Genomic DNA, 19,220 nt, shown 5'->3' with positions numbered 1-19,220 from the left:
GCACAGCAAGAGTGTCTTCCTCTCCGTGCTGACCCACACTCAGCTATTAAACGCCCTCGTTGCTGCCCATCTGCTCTATTATTTCAACAATACCCTGGGGCGTTAAGTCCTCTACAGACTCAATCTGATCCGATGTGGCTCCTTCCAAGGAATAGTTTCTGAGGTCTGTGTTTCCTGTTTGTATTGACCCCAGGAGGGCTCCTCCTCACTTATTCCTGGTTCTTTCCTGCAAGCCAGCTAGCCCACAGTCTAGGTTGTATCTTCATCACATCCAGGAATTTCCTGCCCCACCTCTTGAGAGCACCCTTAGATTTGAACTTCTTCATTCTCAGTTAGGAGCTATTTGTTTTATGGCCTGCTTCTCTCCCCAGGCAAAATCTCTGAGCCAGGGTTCTGGAGCTGGGGATGTGACAGTGGCCAGCTTTTCTCTTGGGTGATACTCCTGCTCTGGGAGGTAGTGCTTAGTTGGGGGTGGGGCCAGCAGCCTGATGTTCTTTCCCCTTGTCTCTGTGTGGACCTGCCTTATGAGCTGGGGCAGGGGCTTTCTCAGGTACCTTTCTCAGTGCACTGCGCCCGAGGTAGAGCCTCGGTTCCATGGGTGAGGGCTGGCTGGAAGAAGGGGGCCCCCACCTCTCCCCCACATTTACCCAGGTCTCAGCCCCAACACCAGGCAGCTGGGGGCAGGACGAGAAACACCAGAGACTGCTCCTCCAGGAGGGAGAGCCCTGCCTGGGAGCTGGAGGGCGAGGAAGCCTGCGTCATTGGCTGCAGGGGCTGATGGAGTCTCTGCCTTCCTAAGCTGGGAGTGGGGAGGGACCCAGCAGTCTTGGTGCACCTGATAGGAGGTGCATTTCTCACGGAATTTTTATAAATGTTCTTGAATAGCTGTTTCCTCATTTGCTATTTTCCCTGAGGGCTGTGGTAATGGTTGTTTTCCTGTAGGTGACACCGTTTTCTCTCTGGGGTTTACGTATGTCAGCAGAGCTGTTCCTCTGCTGTCTGCCGGAGTTTGTATTTGAGCCTCACTGTGCTCACTTTCAAAACAAAGTCTGCGTGAAAAACAGTGTCTAGCCTCAAAACTATTTTAATGTTTTGTAATATCCTACATAAGATTGTTAGAAGAAATTAGCATAGATTTTTGAAGTTTTCATGTTGAAACTACAATTACTTTGCCATTGACTTAGTGTAATGTGGTGTTTCCCATTTGGGAATATATTTATATTAAAATAGAGGCCTTCTTAAACTATTCCCAGTCATTTGAGTTCTGTATAAGTCTTATGCTTGTTTAGGTGAAACATAAAGAAACAGAAGATAGACATAGGCCAGAAAAATACTAAGAAATTATTTGAAGAAGATTAAATTTACTATAACGTCCCTTTTCAAAGGTTAAGATTGAAATAAAAATAAATTTTATGAAAGCCCGTAATATTCATTCTATGCATGACTTGTGGATTTTTTAATGATTTTTCAGGACTAATATTTAAGAGCAATGATTATTTTTTTGAATGCCAGTGGAAGTAGTAAAAATAATAGCTTGAAATTAATTATGGGCAGTGGGATAAGTTGGAGAGTTAAGAAACAGGATTCTAGCCCTGATCCCATTGCAACTACAGGAGAATGACATTGACATCACTTCTGTTTGGATTTCAGTTTCCCCTTTTGTGAAATCAAGGAGGTAGACTAATTTTTTTCTCTTTCTTTTTTAATTGTGGGAACATTTTTACACCATAGACATTCCCATTTCAGCCACTCCCAAGCATATCATTCAGTTGGATTAATCACATTCACTATGTTGCAGTGCCCTCACCACCTTCCACTCTAAACCTTTCCTAAAAGTTTGCATTAACACCCATTCCCCCTATCCCCTGACCCTGGCAACCTGTACTCTAATTTCTGCCTCTCTGTGCTTGCATGTTTTTTCTTTGTAGTGACCATGGAGCTTAAATTTAACATTATAAATCTATAGCAGTTACTTTTGCTTTGATACCAACTTAACTTCAATAAAATATATACACACTATGCTCCCATACTCCTCCATCCCCCCATCTTTATGTAGTTCTTGTCACAGATTACACGTTTATACATCATGAGTCCCAAACCACTGATGTCTCATTACATTTTTTTTTGCGTTTGCCTTTTAGATCCTGTAAGAAGTAAAAAGTGAAGTTACAAATCAAAAATACAATAGTACTGGTATTTATGTTTACCCACGTCGTTATGTTTACTGGAGACCTTTATTTCTTCATGTGGCTTTGGTCAGTTGTCTACTGTCCTTTCCTTTCAATCAGCAGAACTCCCCTTGGCATTTCTTGTAGGGCTTGTTCAGTGGTGATGAGCCCCCTAAGCTTTTGTTTATCTGCGGACATCTTAATCTCTCATTTTTGGAAGACAGTTTGCTAGATATAGAATTCTTGGTTGGCAGCTTTGCTTTTGGCATTTTAAATATGTTTCCCACTGCCTTCTTGCCTCTGTGGTTTCTGATGAGAAATCAGCACTTAATCTTATTGAGGCTCCCTTGTATGTGACATGTTGCTTCTCTCTACAGCTTTCAGCATTCTCATTCTCCTTCCCTTTCTCTTTGGCATTAGACAGTTGGATTATGTGCCACAGTCTCTGTCTATTTGGGTTTTTCATGTATGGAGTTCCTTGAACATCTTGGACGAGTATATTCATGTCTTTCTTTAAATTTGAGAAGTTTTCAGCCATTATTTCTTTGAATAGTCTTTCTTTTCTTCTCCTTCTGGGACTCCCACGGTGCATATATTTTTACTTTTGATGGTGTCCCACAGGTTCCTTGGGCTCTGTTCACGTTTTTTCATTCTTTCTTATTTCTGTTACTCAGATTGGATGATTTCAATTGTCTTATTTTCAAGGTCACTGATTCTTTCTTCTGCCAGTTCCAATCTCTTGTTGAACCTTCCTAGGGAATTTTAAATTTGTTACTGTGGTTCTCTCTGTTGGTATTCTCTTGGTGTTCATCTGTTGTTTTCCTGATTTCCTTTAGTTCTCTGTACATATTTTCCTTTAGCTATTTGAGCATATTTAAGACCATTTTTTAAAAGTCTTTGTCTAGAATGTTCCAAGTCTAGTCCTTCTCACTTCCTCTTTCTTTGTAGGTTTTATAATCTTTTGTGGAAACCTGGACATTCTGATATTGTAATGTGTCATCACTGGAATTTGGATTCTGAGGTGTTGGTTCATTAAGCTTATAGCCAGCTAATATGTTTCCTTGAATTTCATGATCTGAAAAAAGAAAACACCTTTCCCAGTGTTTGCAGGTTGACCTGTGTGAGTGCTCTCCTTCAGGGCTTGTCCATACGACGACTTTGGAGAACTGCTCCAGGCCAGCGTGTAGGGGCCTTCCTGATCCTTTCTGAGCGTTCTTCTCATCTCGGGCATGTGCGTGTGGCCCTGGGAATTCCCCCATTTACATGGCTGTGGCTGCCCCCTCTTCCCTAGGAGACAGTTTCTTTGTGATCCCAGGCACTGCACTGTATCCTGCAGCCAGCTGTCCCCTGTCCAGGAAGCCCACCTTGACTGCTTGCCCACAGCACGTTGTAGGAGAGTTCCGTGAGCTGCACACAGGGCAGGTTCTCGGGCCGCCTCCGAATGGGTTGGGCTAGACACACAGGCTCCCAGTGTGTGCATGAGGGTTCCTCTGCTCCCTCCAGAACTGCTTCCAGAGATCCTCAGTGGGCACGCCAGCCAGCTCCGTGCTGACCCAGATGGGGTAGGCTGGCGGCCAGGACACCAGGAGAGCCCACCCCTTTGAAGTGGCCTTTTTCTTGATCCAGCACTCACCTCGTTACTGCAATCTTTTAACTGTTTTCTGGGGCTTTGAGAAGCTCAAAGATGTTTCTACCAGTTCCTGCTGGTGGTTCAAAGCTTCTGCTTCTTGATTAATCTTACTGATGACCCTTAAGTGATCTCTCTCCTCCACATTATGCTCTTTTTTGGGTAAGAAGCTCAGAGACTTAACAATATCTAGAGAGGAGTAAAAAAGACTAAAGTAACCTTTTATGTTTTTAAGGAAGTAGTATTTGTTGACTTTAGGGGGGATTATCTGTAAATTCACACTCACACACATGTGCTATTCTTTTTCCTTCTAGTCATATAATTCTTTCTTTAACCAGTTCAATCATTTTGTATTTACTTCTCCAGGTAGTTAAATAGCAATAATAGATGCACTTTACATTTATTTGGCTTTGTAAAATTCGCACGTATCTACATAATCCTCATTTTAAAAATTGAGAAAGTATTGCCATGCCCATTTTCCAGCAAAGGAATGTAAACCTCAGAGAAATTGGCTTATGGCAAGATCAAGGTTTTATTACATGAAATGTGTGTGCCTTCTACTTCTTCCTATAAAACCTTTCCCTCTCAAATGTTTTGTTTTATAAAAAAAGTTAGTGATTACAAAAATACAGAAATACAGTATAAAGTAAAATTCTGGCAACTGCTTTTCAGCCCTGGTAAATGGAACATTGCTTGATGACAATAGTATATTCTTTCAGATTTTTGTGATAAATATTTTAGGTCATTATTATATGTGTGTATATACAGTTCTACTACATCTATCTTGCTCCCTGTAGTGAAAAATTGCAGTCTTTCCCACCTGAGAGGATTAAATGTATTTATTGTGTTTTGTTGACTTTTTATTGCCTGCTCTTTCCTGTTGGTCAGTGTTGGTTTTCTTCATTCTTTCTGTTTTTTGTGACTACAACAGGGCTTTCTAAGTAAAAAAAGATTAAATAGTTTAGAAAGAATTTTAAATCCTAACTTAAAAATGATTTATAATTCTGAATCTGGTTTTCTTTTAGAAAAGCTTTATTATTGTCTCAGACATACTTTGTTTATATGGAAAGTAAGTCATTAGTAACCCCTTATATTTGTTTTCTTTGTGTCCTTTTTTCCCTCCTAGGTTCGCCAAGCAGCTTTCCAGTCTTTGGGCCCTTTCATCTCTACTTTTGCTAATCCATCCAGCTCAGGCCAGTATTTTAAAGAAGAAAACAAAAGTTCAGAAGACAACACGTCAGTAGAAGACAAAAATAGGTACAATTTTTAAAACTTTGTTTTCGGATTTTACTGCTTGCGAACATGTTTTCGTTTCCACTTTTTTTTATAATAAATGCTCCCATTGGAGAGTTTACTATTTTTCTTAAATATAAAAACTGGTAAATATTTCTATAGAGTTTCATTTTAAGCCCATTTGTATGTTACATGTCTCAGGTTAGTTACATAATAAATGAGAAGATGCATGTAACACACATAGCTTGATGCCTGGCACACACAAAACTGTTTCAATGATTGATGTGATAATTTATTAATAAGCTCCTTTAATAATTTATTTACCTAGGAAATAGCTTGTTGTTATATAGAAGATACAGGATAATCATACAGTTTAAAGTTGCTTTTTTAAAAATTTGTTTTTAAGGACCAAAACCTGATTTAGCAATATTTTTTTTTAATGTATATATAGTCTATTTCTGTCTATTATTTTTCCTTTCAGCCAGTTAACTTAATTGTGGCTCTTGCATTCGTTGTCTACAGAATGATTGTAGTCTCTCAAATGAGGGGGGAAGATATTTAATGATGAGCACCAAACAAGTATGGTCATTAACTAGAATATTAATTTTAAATCTTTTTATCTGATGGGACAACCACATTATTAAAATTGAAAGAGGACAACTCTGATTTTTATTTTTAAATTTTTTGTATTAAAAAGTTCAATTTGAGTTTTAGTTTTCAAATATTATAAAATTTAGGAAGCAAGATTCCAGTCTCATTGAGTGCATGGGAAATGTGCACCAACTTTGACAGCCATGCACTGGGAGTAACTTACATGTGGTTTTGAAGTGCTCCTGCTGCAGTGCCTGAGTTGTCAGTGTCTTGTCCCTCCCCTTGTCATGATGCTAATGAACCTTTTCTTCTGTAGGTCTTGATACCGTGATGTTTGCTTTCTTAGTGTTTTGATCTGACAGTTCTTCCTTTCTTCTCTGCTGCCTTGTTTTACCTTTTTGCCCATTCTCCTACTGTCAAACTGAATAGCCAAACAAACCTGAGGTACTTTTTTTTGTAAAGGAAAAAAAAATAGCTCTAAACCTGTCTTCCTAGCAAGCAAAGTCTGTCAGCTCTTTGGAAAACAGCTCCTGCAAGGAGTTTGACAGGACTGATGATGGGGGGAAAAGTGTTACCTGTTTTTCATTGTTGAAGTCAGCCTACCTATTTACTATCTATTTACGTGTCCTGAAGACTATTATATAACTTTATTTATTTATTTTTAAATCTGGAAAGTGAAAATATAAATTTATAAAAAATTATATAGGACGAGTCAGCAAACTTTCTATAAAGAACCAGATAGTAAATATTTTTGACTTATTGTCAGAAGATCTGTGTTACAACTGCTCAGCATTGCCATTGTAGTGTGAAAGCAGCTATAAAAAACATAAATGAATGGGTTTGGCTGGGGTCCAGTAAAACTTTATTAATAAGACGGGATTGTTACGGGTCTGTTTGCTGACTCGTATAGAACACTATTGGAAGAGTTATTTTTTAGCTACTAACCTTAATTCCTCTTCCATTGCAATGAAATTTATAGTAAAATGCAGCAAGTCAGTACTGTTTGTAGCATTGAATTTTCACTGTATTATTAGACTTCATTGAATTGTGTTAATGGTATGGTGGAGGGAAGAGAGAGTTCCTGGCTAAGGAAAGAGGAATGTTAAATTCTATAAAAGCTTTTTGTATAGTTTAACTTCCTATCTTCAAAAAGAGTAGTCCTTTATATTACGAAATCTCAGAGCCATTAGTGTGCCTTCTCTTCAAAATGGCATGGCTTTTGTCTTAAGCTGCATATTTTTAAACTTAATTGATTTATTCATTATGGAAAAATTAATTGAGCACCTACTATGAACAAAATATTGTAGATAGAAAGATAGAACCTGGTTCCTGTTCTCACAGTCCTCTGTTTTCTAGAATTCAGATTTCTTTAACAAATATCTTAAACAGTAAGGAAATTTTGGGTACTGTATTTCTACTCCTATTTATTTATTATATATGGTTTCATCTGATCCTGATTTACTATCACTTTATATTTACTATCACTTCATAGACTCTATGAAGCATTTATTGATTTTAACCCTATATACCAGATTTATCTTTTACCCTGGATCAGGCTGTTTGTACTTCTTTGAAGGCTACTTCCAGAAGCAGAGTTAAATGTTCAAATTTGCATTTTAAAAGTATGGAAAATAAACGTTTTCTTTTTTGTGTTTAATCAGACATATTATATTGTTCTCCAAACTCACAGTATTCTTTTGGTTTTCCCTGCTTGCTTGATGCTTTCTCTTTGGGGAGCTCTCTCCATCCACACCCTCATTTAACAAACAGAACGTCAGCTTGTTCTCTTTCTCTACACTAAATACCTCCAAGAATCCTTTCCTGACATTTCCAGGAAATTGCGAACTTTTGTGTCTTTTCTGTCAATAGCACTGGAATTAGCACTAATTTTTTAATCATATCTTTTTAATTATGTATTGGCATATATCATCCAGTAGACTACAAGTTAATCAGCTGTTGCAATCTCATTTTTCTTCTCTCTAGGATACTTCTCTCATTATGCAGAACCTCAGGTCTTCTCAATTTCCAAAACAATGTTTCTCTCTTACAGTAGCATTTCAAGTCTGACAATTAAGAATATCAGAATTTTGGCATTTAGCTGCTTGGTTGTGCATTGACTTGTCCAGCTCCGAGAAAAATCAGAAATTAGAGAACTTATATCTTTGACAGTTTTGAAACAAGTGTTAATCATAAATGCAGTAATTCCTCCCACAACTTAATACCAGGGAAATTTTTTTTGTCTCTTTTAGTTGTTTCTTAAAACTGGACTAGGAGTTTGAAGTTTGGGCAAACTAGTAAGTTTTTAAGTAAGCTTTTTTTTTTGTTAGACAAATAGAATGGCTTGACCAGCCATTCTCGTTGTTTTTTCCTCTTAAGTATATTAAGATTTAATCTTAATGCTAAGGTGAAATGTGATCAAGGAACTTCTAGTTCCTGGTATAGTGTTGTGTACTGAATGGCCATTTTAATTGGGTTCTTTTTATGTATTTTAAATGGAAGGTTCTTAAATTTATCAAATAATAGATAAGCCCTTAAGTTTCACCCATTTGTCATCCCTACCTCCCTTACAAAATATCTTGTTACTATAATTTTTAAATTTCATTTCAGAGAAATTGCAAAAACAGCGCAAAGAATCCCATATACTCTTTATCCAGATCCCCAGATATTAATATTTTACTATATTTGCTTTATCATTTTTTTTCTGAACCCTTTGAGATTCATTTAGACATGATGTTCTTTTTATCAGTTTTAAATACTTCTCCATGTATTTCCTCAAAACACGGACATTGTTATGTGATCGCAGTACAGTTACCAAAATTAAGAAATTTACATTGATACATTACTGTGACTGTTAGAGCTATAAATTTTCCTCTCAGCACTGCCTTTGCTGTATCCCATAAGTTTTGGTATATTGTATTTTCATTTTCATTCACCTCAAGGTATTTCCTAATTTCGCTTCTGATTGCCTTGTTAACCCGTTGATTGATTAAGAGTGTGTTTAATTTCCACATATTTGCGAATTTTCCATTTCTCCCTCTGCTATTGATTTCTAGTTTCATTCTGTTTTGGAGGGTGGGAAAATACACATTGTATGAGTTTAATATTATTTGAATGTATTGAGACTTGTTTAGTGACCCAATCTGGTCTATCCTGGAGAATGATCCATGTACACTTGAGAAGCATATGTATTTCTTTTTTCTTTTTGGGGGGTGGGGGGGTGAGATGTGGTGTTCTATATATGCCTAAAAGGTCTAATTGGCTTCATGTATCATTCATGTCCTGTGCTTCCTTATTGATCTTCTGACTAGATGTTCTGTCTATTGTTGAAAGTGATATGTTAAAGTCTCCTTCTAAAAATGTAGAACTGTTAATTTCTCCCTTCATATCTGTCATTATTTCCTTCATATATTTTTGGGCTCTACTGTTAGGTGCATATATTTTTGTGATTGTTACATCTTTCTGTTGAATTGTTCCTGTTATCAGTGTATAATGACTATCTTTGTCCCTTGTAACTGTTTTTGACTTAGTCTGTTTTATCCAATACTAGTCTAGCCGCCCCAGCTCTCTTTTGGTTACTACTCACATGGTATGTTTTTTCCTATCCTTTGACCCTCCACCTACTTGTATCTTTAACTTTAAGGTGAATCTCTTGCAGACAGCTTATAGTTGAGTCATACGTTTATCCATTTTGCCCATCTCTGCTGGACTGGAGAGTTTAAAGTCACTACTGATAATACAGGACTTTCTTCTGTGATTTTGCTATTTAGCCTTTGCAGGTCTTATGTCTTTTTTTTTTTTTTTTGGTCCCTCACTTCCATTAAATCCTACTTTTATATTTACGGGTTTTTTTGTGTTGGGGCAGAGTTGAAACAGTGGCTGCCGCCGCCTTTGGGGTGGGTTGAAACACCAGCTGCCCTCAGAGCCGGTGACCCTTGTAACTGTTTTTGACTTAGTCTGTTTTATCCGATACTAGTCTAGCTGCCCCAGCTCTCTTTTGAATTAGTGACCCGAATTCACTAATCAAAAGTTGTGATCAGCCATGCCCACCCCCATTCTTGTGGAAGAGGATTTTTGTGTCCCTTTCTGTCACCAGCGTCCTAGCCAGGAACTGGCCCCCACAGTGACCTGCCGTGAGGGAAGGGGTAGGCACCATTAGTGGTGCACAGAGAAAACCCTGTATAGTTCTTTGTGTAATTTATCAGTCTCTTCCTCCTGCCCTTCCTTGGATGCTGTGCAGTATTCATCTGGCCTCTGGAGTTTCAAAATAGTTGTTTCAGGCCTTATTTTTAAAAAAAAACTATATTGCTGAACAGTGCTAACCATAATCTCTTTGTTGGTAAAAGGTCTTGCCTTGATTTTGATGGCTGCTAACTGATCAGGGTGGTGTTCTGAATGTTGAGGAGGCTGTGGCAATTTCTTAAAATAAGACAATGAAGTTTGCTGCATCGATTGACTCTTCCTTTCACAGGAGATTTCTCTGCAGCCTGCGATGCTGTTTGATAGCATTTTACCCACAGAGAACTTCTTTCAAAATTTGAGTCATTCCTCTCAAAACCTGCTGCTGCTTTGTCAATTAAGTTGATGTAATATTCTAAGTCTGTTGTCATTTCAACAGTGTTCACAGCTTCTTCACCAGGAGTAGATGCTATTTCAAGAAACCACTTTCTTTTCTCATCTATTAGAAGCAACTCCTCATCTGTTATAAGTTTTATCATGAGATTGCAGCAGTTCAGTCACATCATCAGGCTCCACTTCTAATTCTGGGTCTCTTGCTCTTTCTACCACATCTGCAGTTACTTCATCCACTGAAGTCTTGAACCCCTCAAAGTCACCCATGAGGGCGGGAATCGGTTTCTTCCAGACTCCTGTTCCTGTTGATATTTTTACTTCCATGAATCACGAATGTTCTTAATGGCATCTAGAAAGGCACCTGGATCCTTTCCAGAAGGTTTTCAGTTGACTGTGCTCAGACCCATCAGAGGAATCACTATCTATGGCAACCGTGGCTTTATGTATTTCTTAAACAATAAGACTTGGAAGTCTAAATGACTCCTTGATCCATGGGCTGCAGAATGGATCATGTGTCAGCAGGCATGAGAATAATATTCATCTCACTGTCCATCTCTGTCAGAGCTCTTGGGTGACCAGGTGCATTGTTGGTGAGCAGTAGTATTTTGAAAGGAATCTTTTTTCTGAGCAGTAGGACTCAACAATGTCCTTAAAATATTCAGTCAATCATGTTGTAAACAGATGTGCTGTCATCAGGCTTTGCTATTTCGTTATAGGGCACAGGCAGAAGAGATTTAGCTTAATTCTAAAGGGCCCTAGGATTTGGGAATGTTAGTTGAGAATTAGCTTCAATTTAAAGTCACCAGCTGCATTAGTCCCGGACAAGAGAGTCAGCCTGTCTTTTGAAGCTTTGAAGCCAGGCATTGACTTCTCCTCTCTAGTTAGGGAAGTCCTAGATGCCCTCTTCTTTCCATGAAAGGCTGTTTCGTCTGCATTGAAACTCTGTTATTTAGTGTAGCCAGCTTCATCAATTACCTTAGCTAGATCTGCTAGATTACCTGCTGCAGCTTCTATATCAGCACTTGCTGCTTTACCCTGCGCTTTTACATTATAGAGAGGGCTTCTTTCCTTAAACCATGAACTCTGTTAGCTTCTGACTTTTCTTCTGCAGCTTCTTCACCTCTCTCAGTCATCAAAGAATTGAAGAGAGTTGGGGTCTTGCTCTACATTAGGCTTTGGCCTAAGGGAGTGTTGTGGCTGGTGTGATCTCTTATCCAGACCACTGAACTTTTCCTCATCAGCATAAGGCTGTTCTGCTTTCTTAATATTCCTGTGTTCACTGGAGTAGCACTTTTCATTTCCTTCAAGAACTTTTCCTTTGCTTTCACAACTTGGCTAACTGTTTGGGGTAAGAGGCCTAGCTTTTGGCCTATCTCGTCTTTTGACACACCTTCCTCACTAAGCTTAATCATTTCTGTCTTTTGATTTAAAGTTAGAGATGTGTGACTCTTCCTTTTTGCTTGAACACTTAGAGGCCATTGTAGGGTTATTAATTGGCCTAATTTTAATATTATTGTGTCTCAGGGAACAGGAGGGCCTGGGGAGAGGGAGGGAGGCAGGGAACAGCTGGTCAGTGTAGTAGTCAGAACACCCACACTGTTTATCGGTTAAGTTCACCATCTTATCTGGGTACGGTTCATGGCACCCCAAAGCAGTTACAATTGAACACCCAAGATCACTGATCACAGATCACCGTAACAAGATGTAATACTAGTGAAAAAGTTTGAAATACTGTGAGAATTACCAAAACATGGCATAGGACATGAACATGTGCTGTTGGAAAAATGGCACCGATAGACTTGCTCAGTGCAGGGTTGTCACAAATCTTCAGTTTGTAAGAAATGCGGTATCTGTGAAGCACAATAAAGCCAAGTGCAATAAAACAAGGCATGCCCCTACAGCTGCTCTTTAACTGGCTCATAGTGCTGTTCGGCCTCCTGTTTGACACCTTCTATTGTGTGTCCTTAATGGAACAAAGTGTTTCAAAGGATCACCCTTGACTTTTTTCCCCACAGTCACTCTGCAAATTTACCCACATAGGCATCTGTCTTTTCTAAGAACATCCTTTATCTGTTTCACTGTCCACCTATCCTCTTGAGCCCCGAATCCTTTCTTCTCAGAAAGACGTCGCTTTATCAGTTATTCTGTCAGTCTTCTGGGTCTCCAATTTCTTCATCTCTTCTGGCCTCTTTCCCTCAGCTACCTTTACTGCCTTTACCGATCTTTCATGTAAGAAAATGCCTTCACTCTTTATTATTTATGTATTTTCTTCATTCATATTTCTTGCTTCACACACACACTTCTCAGCCCCACTCTTGTCTATCTCTTTCCTGGGCATCTGACATCACCACCTAGAATCAACAGTTGTTAACACAGCCTCTCCCAGTCGAAACTCTTTAGGTTTCTCAGCTGACTGCTCTGGCACTTTCACTCTCGGTGCTGCCAGCATAATCCGTTACCCTAGCCTGAAACCTGGAAATCTTCCTCGATGTCTCCCTCTCTCATCCCCAACATGCACTTAGCGGACCGTCCTGCTTATGCATCCCCACTGGGTGCATTCACTCCTGTAGCCCCGGAGATGCTGACATAGCTCAGAACAGCATCAGTTTTTCCCAGAGGCGTCTAGTTCCTGCCTCCTGTCTCCTCTCTAGTCCATTCTCTTCCTGGCTTTCCGGATGATCAAAAACAATCCATTACTAAAGGAGTTCTCTTAATTTCTGAATCTTTTCCTGTACCGCATAAAATAAATTTCTGAAGTATTTAGCATGGAATACAATGATAACCTGCCTTCTCTTTTATACTTGGCTTTCATTTTCTGTCTTCTTTTAATCCTAATAAACTCTTTGTTCTTCCCTGAATGTGCTAAACCTTTTCTCTCTATGCCACTTCTTCTTTGAAGAGTTTTTCTTCCCCTTAGTCCCATCAACATTTATTGGTTCTTCTGATACACCTCAAGTGCCCTGTCCTCTAAAGCTTTTCATTACTACACCCATCTCCACCCCATGTCCATTGTGTGGTCTTGACGCTGTGCATGCTCGCAGACTTTCCACGCTCTCTGCCAGTTATTTGCGTGTATGTTCACTTATGCTGTTTGCCTGGAATCTCAAAAGCAAGGTCTACATCTCAGTCATCTTCAACTCCTTAACACCTGTTCTTGGCTCCTAGTAGGTGCTCAATAAATGTTTGTTGAATATGGGAGATATACACTAAAACAGTAATGGTGGACTTTAATTCAGGAACTTGTACCATATGTCCTTATCAGTTAAGTCATGAATCCATTTTGGGAGAACCTTTGGGAGTAGAAAGTTGTGGATGCAATAAAAATAACTTTTTATTTACACTTAAGAAGATTTAAATATATTTTTTGAATAATGAATTAGGATCTTTTCTAAACCGATGTAGGGTTCTTTCTTTTCTTTCCTTTTGTAATATAAACAAACAGGTTTTCATTTTAAGCTCTTGACTATGTCGGAGCACAGTGGCAATGCAAATGATCCTAAAAATCAGATATTTGAAAATTTTCATTTATCTTAAAATTCACTGTAGGAATTTATCTTCCTACCATGTTTTATTTGCTATTTTAATTTTCATGGTATTGAATCCCAGAATTCTCACATGCTATCTTCTCCAACTAATAAATAATACTTGACTCCTCAAATGTCCGGACTCATGCTTAACAGGTGTTAACATCTCTGAACACAGAACGACTGATGGAAAAAGAAGCAGTATAATATAGATAAACCACTAAATTTGTATGGATAATCTGTAATTGTTAATAGTTAAATTGTCTAAATGCTGTATGTGTAATATCTTACATTGATTTTTTTTCAGTAATTCTTTTTAATACTTTCGTGTTTGTGTCCCCCTCCCTGCCCCGAATAAAACAATAAAAGGCTCAGACATGGAGAAGAGGTCCCAGAGGACATACAAATCAGGCCAGAGGATGCTCCTTCAGATCTCAGTGTTAGTGAGTCCAGTGTCGAACTGGAAAACAGGATGGAAGATCCTGCTGAAACATCTAGAAATTCTCCAGGTGAAATAAGTGTTCCAGTGGACAGCTCTTTACATTGTACTTTGTCCTCAGAATCTCATCAGGAAGCAGCTAGTAATGAGAATGCTAACAAATCCGGTAACTACAAATCTGCATTGCAGCCAGAGGTTGGCACCAGTTCACAAGGTTCCACTATCTTAGATCAGGAATTGTACAACTCCTTCCATTTCTGGAGGACTCCTCTTCCTGAAATAGATCTAGATGTAGAGCTTGAACAAGACTCTGGGAAAAAACTCAGCCCTGAGAGACCAGAAGAAACTCCTGAAAGCACCGTGCCAGGTTCTCCAAATATTACCATGGCTACCAGAAAGGAGCTGGAAGAAATGATAGAAAACCTAGAGCCCCATATTGATGATCCTGATGTCAAAGGTATGCCCCAGTCAATTAAGTTGTTTATTTATTGTAGATTTGATATGAAATGTTTTCTGAAACAGTTTACTGTGACTGTCATGAAGCATTCTGAAATTCACTTGATAAATAAAATTAATCAGATGTTTAGGAAATTTCATGTAGGGTAGGTTCATTATATTTCTAACTATAGTGTATGCACATTTGTTGATGCACAGATCACTCTCTTTGACATTTTCACAATCATTCAGTGTTTCACATTTACAATTTTAAACTTGGCCTCTGCCTTATCTTGTGCTGAATTTCAATAGCTTGTTAATAAAATAGCAGCAAATGCAGTATTTTTTTTTTCCAGGAAGGACGGTAGTCAATTAACAATGGAAAAAGATGTCTCTTTTTCTGTAGAATACGTGACAATTTAAGAGCTATAGCTCTAGACTTTTACAAGTCATTTAGATTTGTTCCTTGGTTTCCATCATTGTGGGCAACAGCCTTAATGGTTGTTCTATCTTAAAATAAAATATTTCCGTTTTATTAAACTGAATATGTGTCTCAGCACATCACAGAAGCAGTGAGCTGTCCTGAGCCATCGCCACCATTCTGCTTGCTGGGGCTGGGGAAGTAGTGGTGTGAAGTCAGGGCTGGGAGTGAGGAAGATGTCCTCTTTTTGCTCCTTTGGTGAGTGCTGCCTCTAGGGGCCGGTCTTCTGGATGACTTGTTATAGCAGCTATTACATGGAATCGGAAATGCTATTTAAAACCAAAAACAATTTTGAAAAATCCCACAGCTACAAGTCTTCACATCTTTTATGACTCTGTAGAAATTTTTTTTCTTTATTAGTTTTCAAAAGCTAAAATTTCTAAACTGTCACTTAGTGTTGAGAAATACCCATTAAAGCAAATTGAGTGATAACTTCACTGTCCTTTAAAACCTGCAAAACCACATTATATTTAAGCTTTAAAAATGGTTTCATTGGTGATTAAGTTAACAGTTATCTGTATTTGGCATTGTTTTAATGCAATTTTTAGTGATTTCCTGTTATAAATTTACACTTAGAGAAAATTTGATTTCATTCAAGTCATTCATATCCTTAATTGTTGAAAGTTAATGTAATTAGCAGATGATCAGTCTCTCTTTTTTTGCCTTTTTTTCAGGTTCATTGGTATAATTTATGTTAGTAAAATTCATCCTTTTGAATGGTCAGTTGTATGAGATTTGATAGACACGTATAGTCATGTAAGTCCCCATCACAGTCAGATGGAAAACAGTTCCTTTGCCCCAAATACTCCCTTGTGCCCCTTTCTGGTCTATCCTTCCTCCTATCCCCAGTCTCTGCAACCACTCATGTGCTTGCTGTCCCAATAATTTTGCCTTTTTTAAGCATGCCAGATAAATGGAATCAAGCAGAAGAGAGCCTTTTTTTGGTCTGACTTCTCAGTGCATTTGAGATTCATCCTTGCTATGTGTATCAATAGTTCATTCCTTTTTATTCATCATTTTCTGGAATAAGGACAAGGACAGAGCACTGAATAGATTCAATAGAATACCCTATTTACAACCCAAACACAACTTGGCCTCAGGGAGCATGGAAGGAGCAACTCATTTATAAATAAGAACCTGTACTGTATATTGTGTTGTGTGACATCATGGCCCACACTGTATAATGTATCATGTGACATCACAGCCCACGCTGTATATTGTGTCATGTGACATCACGGCCCACAGTGTATATTGTGTCATGTGACATCATGGCCCACAGTGTATATTGTGTCATGTGACATCATGGTCTGCAAGGAAGGTAGGAGTTTGCTGCTTCAGCTCCACGATTCTTATGCATTTGGTTCTGTTGAACTCGAAGGGCACGTTTAATCTGTGTTAATTTAATGAATTGTGCTTTAATTTTTCGTAGTGTTGGAAGGTGTTTGGAATTTTCAAAGGGCTGTGCCTTCCTTTCTGTGCTTTTCCTTTTTGAATCCTGGCATTGTGGGGCAGTCATTTCCTTCAAACCAGTCAGAAAATGTCTACCATTTTGAAAGGCAGAACTGTAATCCAAAATCAAGAAAGATGTGCTGTCCTGGGAGTAAACTATGCTAGGGTGTGTGGCAGGTGTGGCTTTTTCGTTGGGAGCTAGGTGGTCACAACATGGACTGGCTCTTAACAGGCAGAGCAAACACATCCTCTGCCCAGAGAAACCATTACAGGGTGCCCATCAGAAGCAAGGGTCCACCTTGCCAAGTTCCCCTGTCACTTGTCCTTTTCCCTGCGGCTATCCAGTGAGACCAGCTGGATTCCTACTGGGAATGTCATGGGAAACAGCAGCAAGAGGTAGTTTTTTTTCTTTCTAAGGGAGCTTTTCTTCACATTCTTGATAATTTAAATCTTACCTTCCTAAAAGGATTGATTTTTCTTTTTTCCCTTTGGGAGTTTTTGACAAAAAATTTAACATATTGCCAGGAAAAGAATGAGATATTCCTGCCAGGAAAAAAAGAGAGCCCTTTCTTAAGTATAGAACAGAAGTAGATTCTGCTGGGAAGACCAAAAGGGGAATTAGAAAAACATGAAGCAAGGCATAAGAGGTTTTTTTCCATAGCACTTACCTAAGGAATTTGAAGTTTCTCCATCTTTGTCCAGGACTTTTTGAACCCCCCCATTCTGATTCCGGGTTGAACAAAGGCCCTTGAGCAACAACTGAGCAGAACTGTTGACATCAGCTTGATTTACCACATCGTCTTCATAGACTGCAGAAGGCCCTTCCCAATCTCACAAAAAGACCGATTTCTTTCCAGTTTTGGCCCAAAGAAATGGTTAGTTGTGGTCAGAAAAAAATCATATTGTTCACAGCTTGAAGTCATTAAATTATTGTTGTTGCTAGGAATTTGTTAAACTGCCAGTCTTGCTGGTGGGGGAATCAGAGCTTATGGAACTGCTCAGCTTCACCAGCTTCTCGAGGAGGGGAGGAAAAGTTGAGGTTTTTCCAGGTACCCTCCATTTCTGAGCCTGTGTCACTGGGAGCTGGGTTTCTTCACAGACCCGTGGTTGAATGAGCAACAGTTATTTGGCGGGTTCATGCCATATTTAGGTCTTCTACCAGATCCTGAGGTGTCTGAGTGAGTTGCCCGATTTTTCTCACTCCCTTACCTTTCGGCACATCACCAGTATTGTCAGTACACTTTTCCCTAACACCGGGCTCGGCCAGAGCCCGCTGAGGGTGGGTAACAGCAGCCAGCACTGCTGGGGGCTCACTCTGGGCCGAGCACTTTTCTGTTCACATGTTCACTGACATGATCTTCTCAGCATCCCTCTGCAGGAGACTTTGTTATTTATCCCCATTTTAGTGTGGTAGCAACTCAGGTTAAGTGCTCTGTGAAAGCCACACACCCAGGATTTTTGGACAGAATAAATACTTACTGGTTTTGCTTGTAAACCCTCTTATGATTTCCAGCGATCTTCCAGAAAGAAGTTACCATTCCGTGTTATGGTTTGGTTTGGTTTTTGGTTTTGCACTAGGATGTTATGATGGGAACTTTGTTTATTCAGTCATTCCACAAAGTTCCTGCTCTGTGCCAGCTGCCGTGCTTAAGGACAGAGAATATAGAAGTGAGCAAAACATACACAGACAAAATCCTTGCTCTCCTGAAGCTTTTTACAAGCCAATTGAAGGAAACCATTAAACTAGGAGGCAGTCAGCAATGCCCTCAGGAACTGCAGAAATTTCAGCAGAGAAAAATGTTAATTCCAGCAACTTTCTCTGTATATTATTAGCAAGAGACTTAATAACGCGGATTGCAGTATTGCTCACAAATTTGTTTTTCAAATCCTTTATCACATAGCTCTGGTTCCTGGGTTTCACTCCACATTCTAAATAAAATACAGATCTTGTTATATACCCGTCTTCAATTTCCTTAAATTCTTCATTGTGGTACTCTAGATCTGCTAAAATTTCAGCATTAACTAAGAATAACTGAGTCAGCCTTTTTCTTCTCTGAATGGAGAATTAATTTAAGCCTTAGGTTTCCTCATGAATTGGCAGAAACTCTGTATAAAGAATGCATATATTTATAGGCTCACAGTGTAACTCATTTAATTGTCTACAAAAATACATCCTTAAAGATGTGTACTAACACAGACAAATTAAAAGAAAGTACATAGTCCATTTAGAGATCAGCGACCTGTGTCATGCATTTTCTCTGAAAAGCTCTGACCTGTTACTTCCCAGGGAAGAGAACTGAGATGCATTAGGGATTGTGTGTGCACGCACACACACGCACAAACAGTCTTGATGGGTCTCTAGGTAAAAACGACTACATAAATCTTGTACACTATTAAATATATTGAAAGCAAAATGTTTTACCTTTACATAAATCTATTGTACAGTCTGCTTTGAGTACTATTTGTGGTTTGGTTTTGGAAACTTATAATGTCCCACACGGAAATTAAAGTGATTAAAAAAAAAAAAGATTAAGTACAAATTGCAATGGAAATTCTCAAAAGAATGAGAATACTCCTCTACAGCTTTTCGTGATTATCCTCAATTTCCTTAAAGTAGTGAGCAAAAGGCCCATAGAACAGAACCTTGTCCTTTATGGTTTTTGTTCCTCAATTGCGAGGAACTGTAACCAAACTTAATGTAGTC

At 38.8% G+C, this 19,220-nt stretch overlaps 1 protein-coding gene across 1 annotated transcript in view; it reads left to right on the top strand.

Annotated features, from left to right (window-relative positions):
• The window catches only part of PPP4R1 (protein phosphatase 4 regulatory subunit 1), a 57,621-nt gene that overhangs the window by 15,218 nt on the left and 23,183 nt on the right, over nt 1-19,220 (top strand). The window contains exons 8-9 of the mRNA XM_037805901.1: nt 4,922-5,052; nt 14,082-14,608. Of these exons, the coding sequence (XP_037661829.1) occupies nt 4,922-5,052; nt 14,082-14,608 (658 nt within the window). The remainder of the gene's footprint in view (nt 1-4,921; nt 5,053-14,081; nt 14,609-19,220) is intronic.

The sequence above is a fragment of the Choloepus didactylus genome, chromosome 16 (assembly GCF_015220235.1).
Source record: "Choloepus didactylus isolate mChoDid1 chromosome 16, mChoDid1.pri, whole genome shotgun sequence".
In the NCBI taxonomy this organism is placed as follows: domain Eukaryota; kingdom Metazoa; phylum Chordata; class Mammalia; order Pilosa; family Megalonychidae; genus Choloepus; species Choloepus didactylus.
The sequence above is the reverse complement of the archived record's forward strand: the minus strand, read 5'-3'. Positions and strand labels throughout refer to the sequence as shown.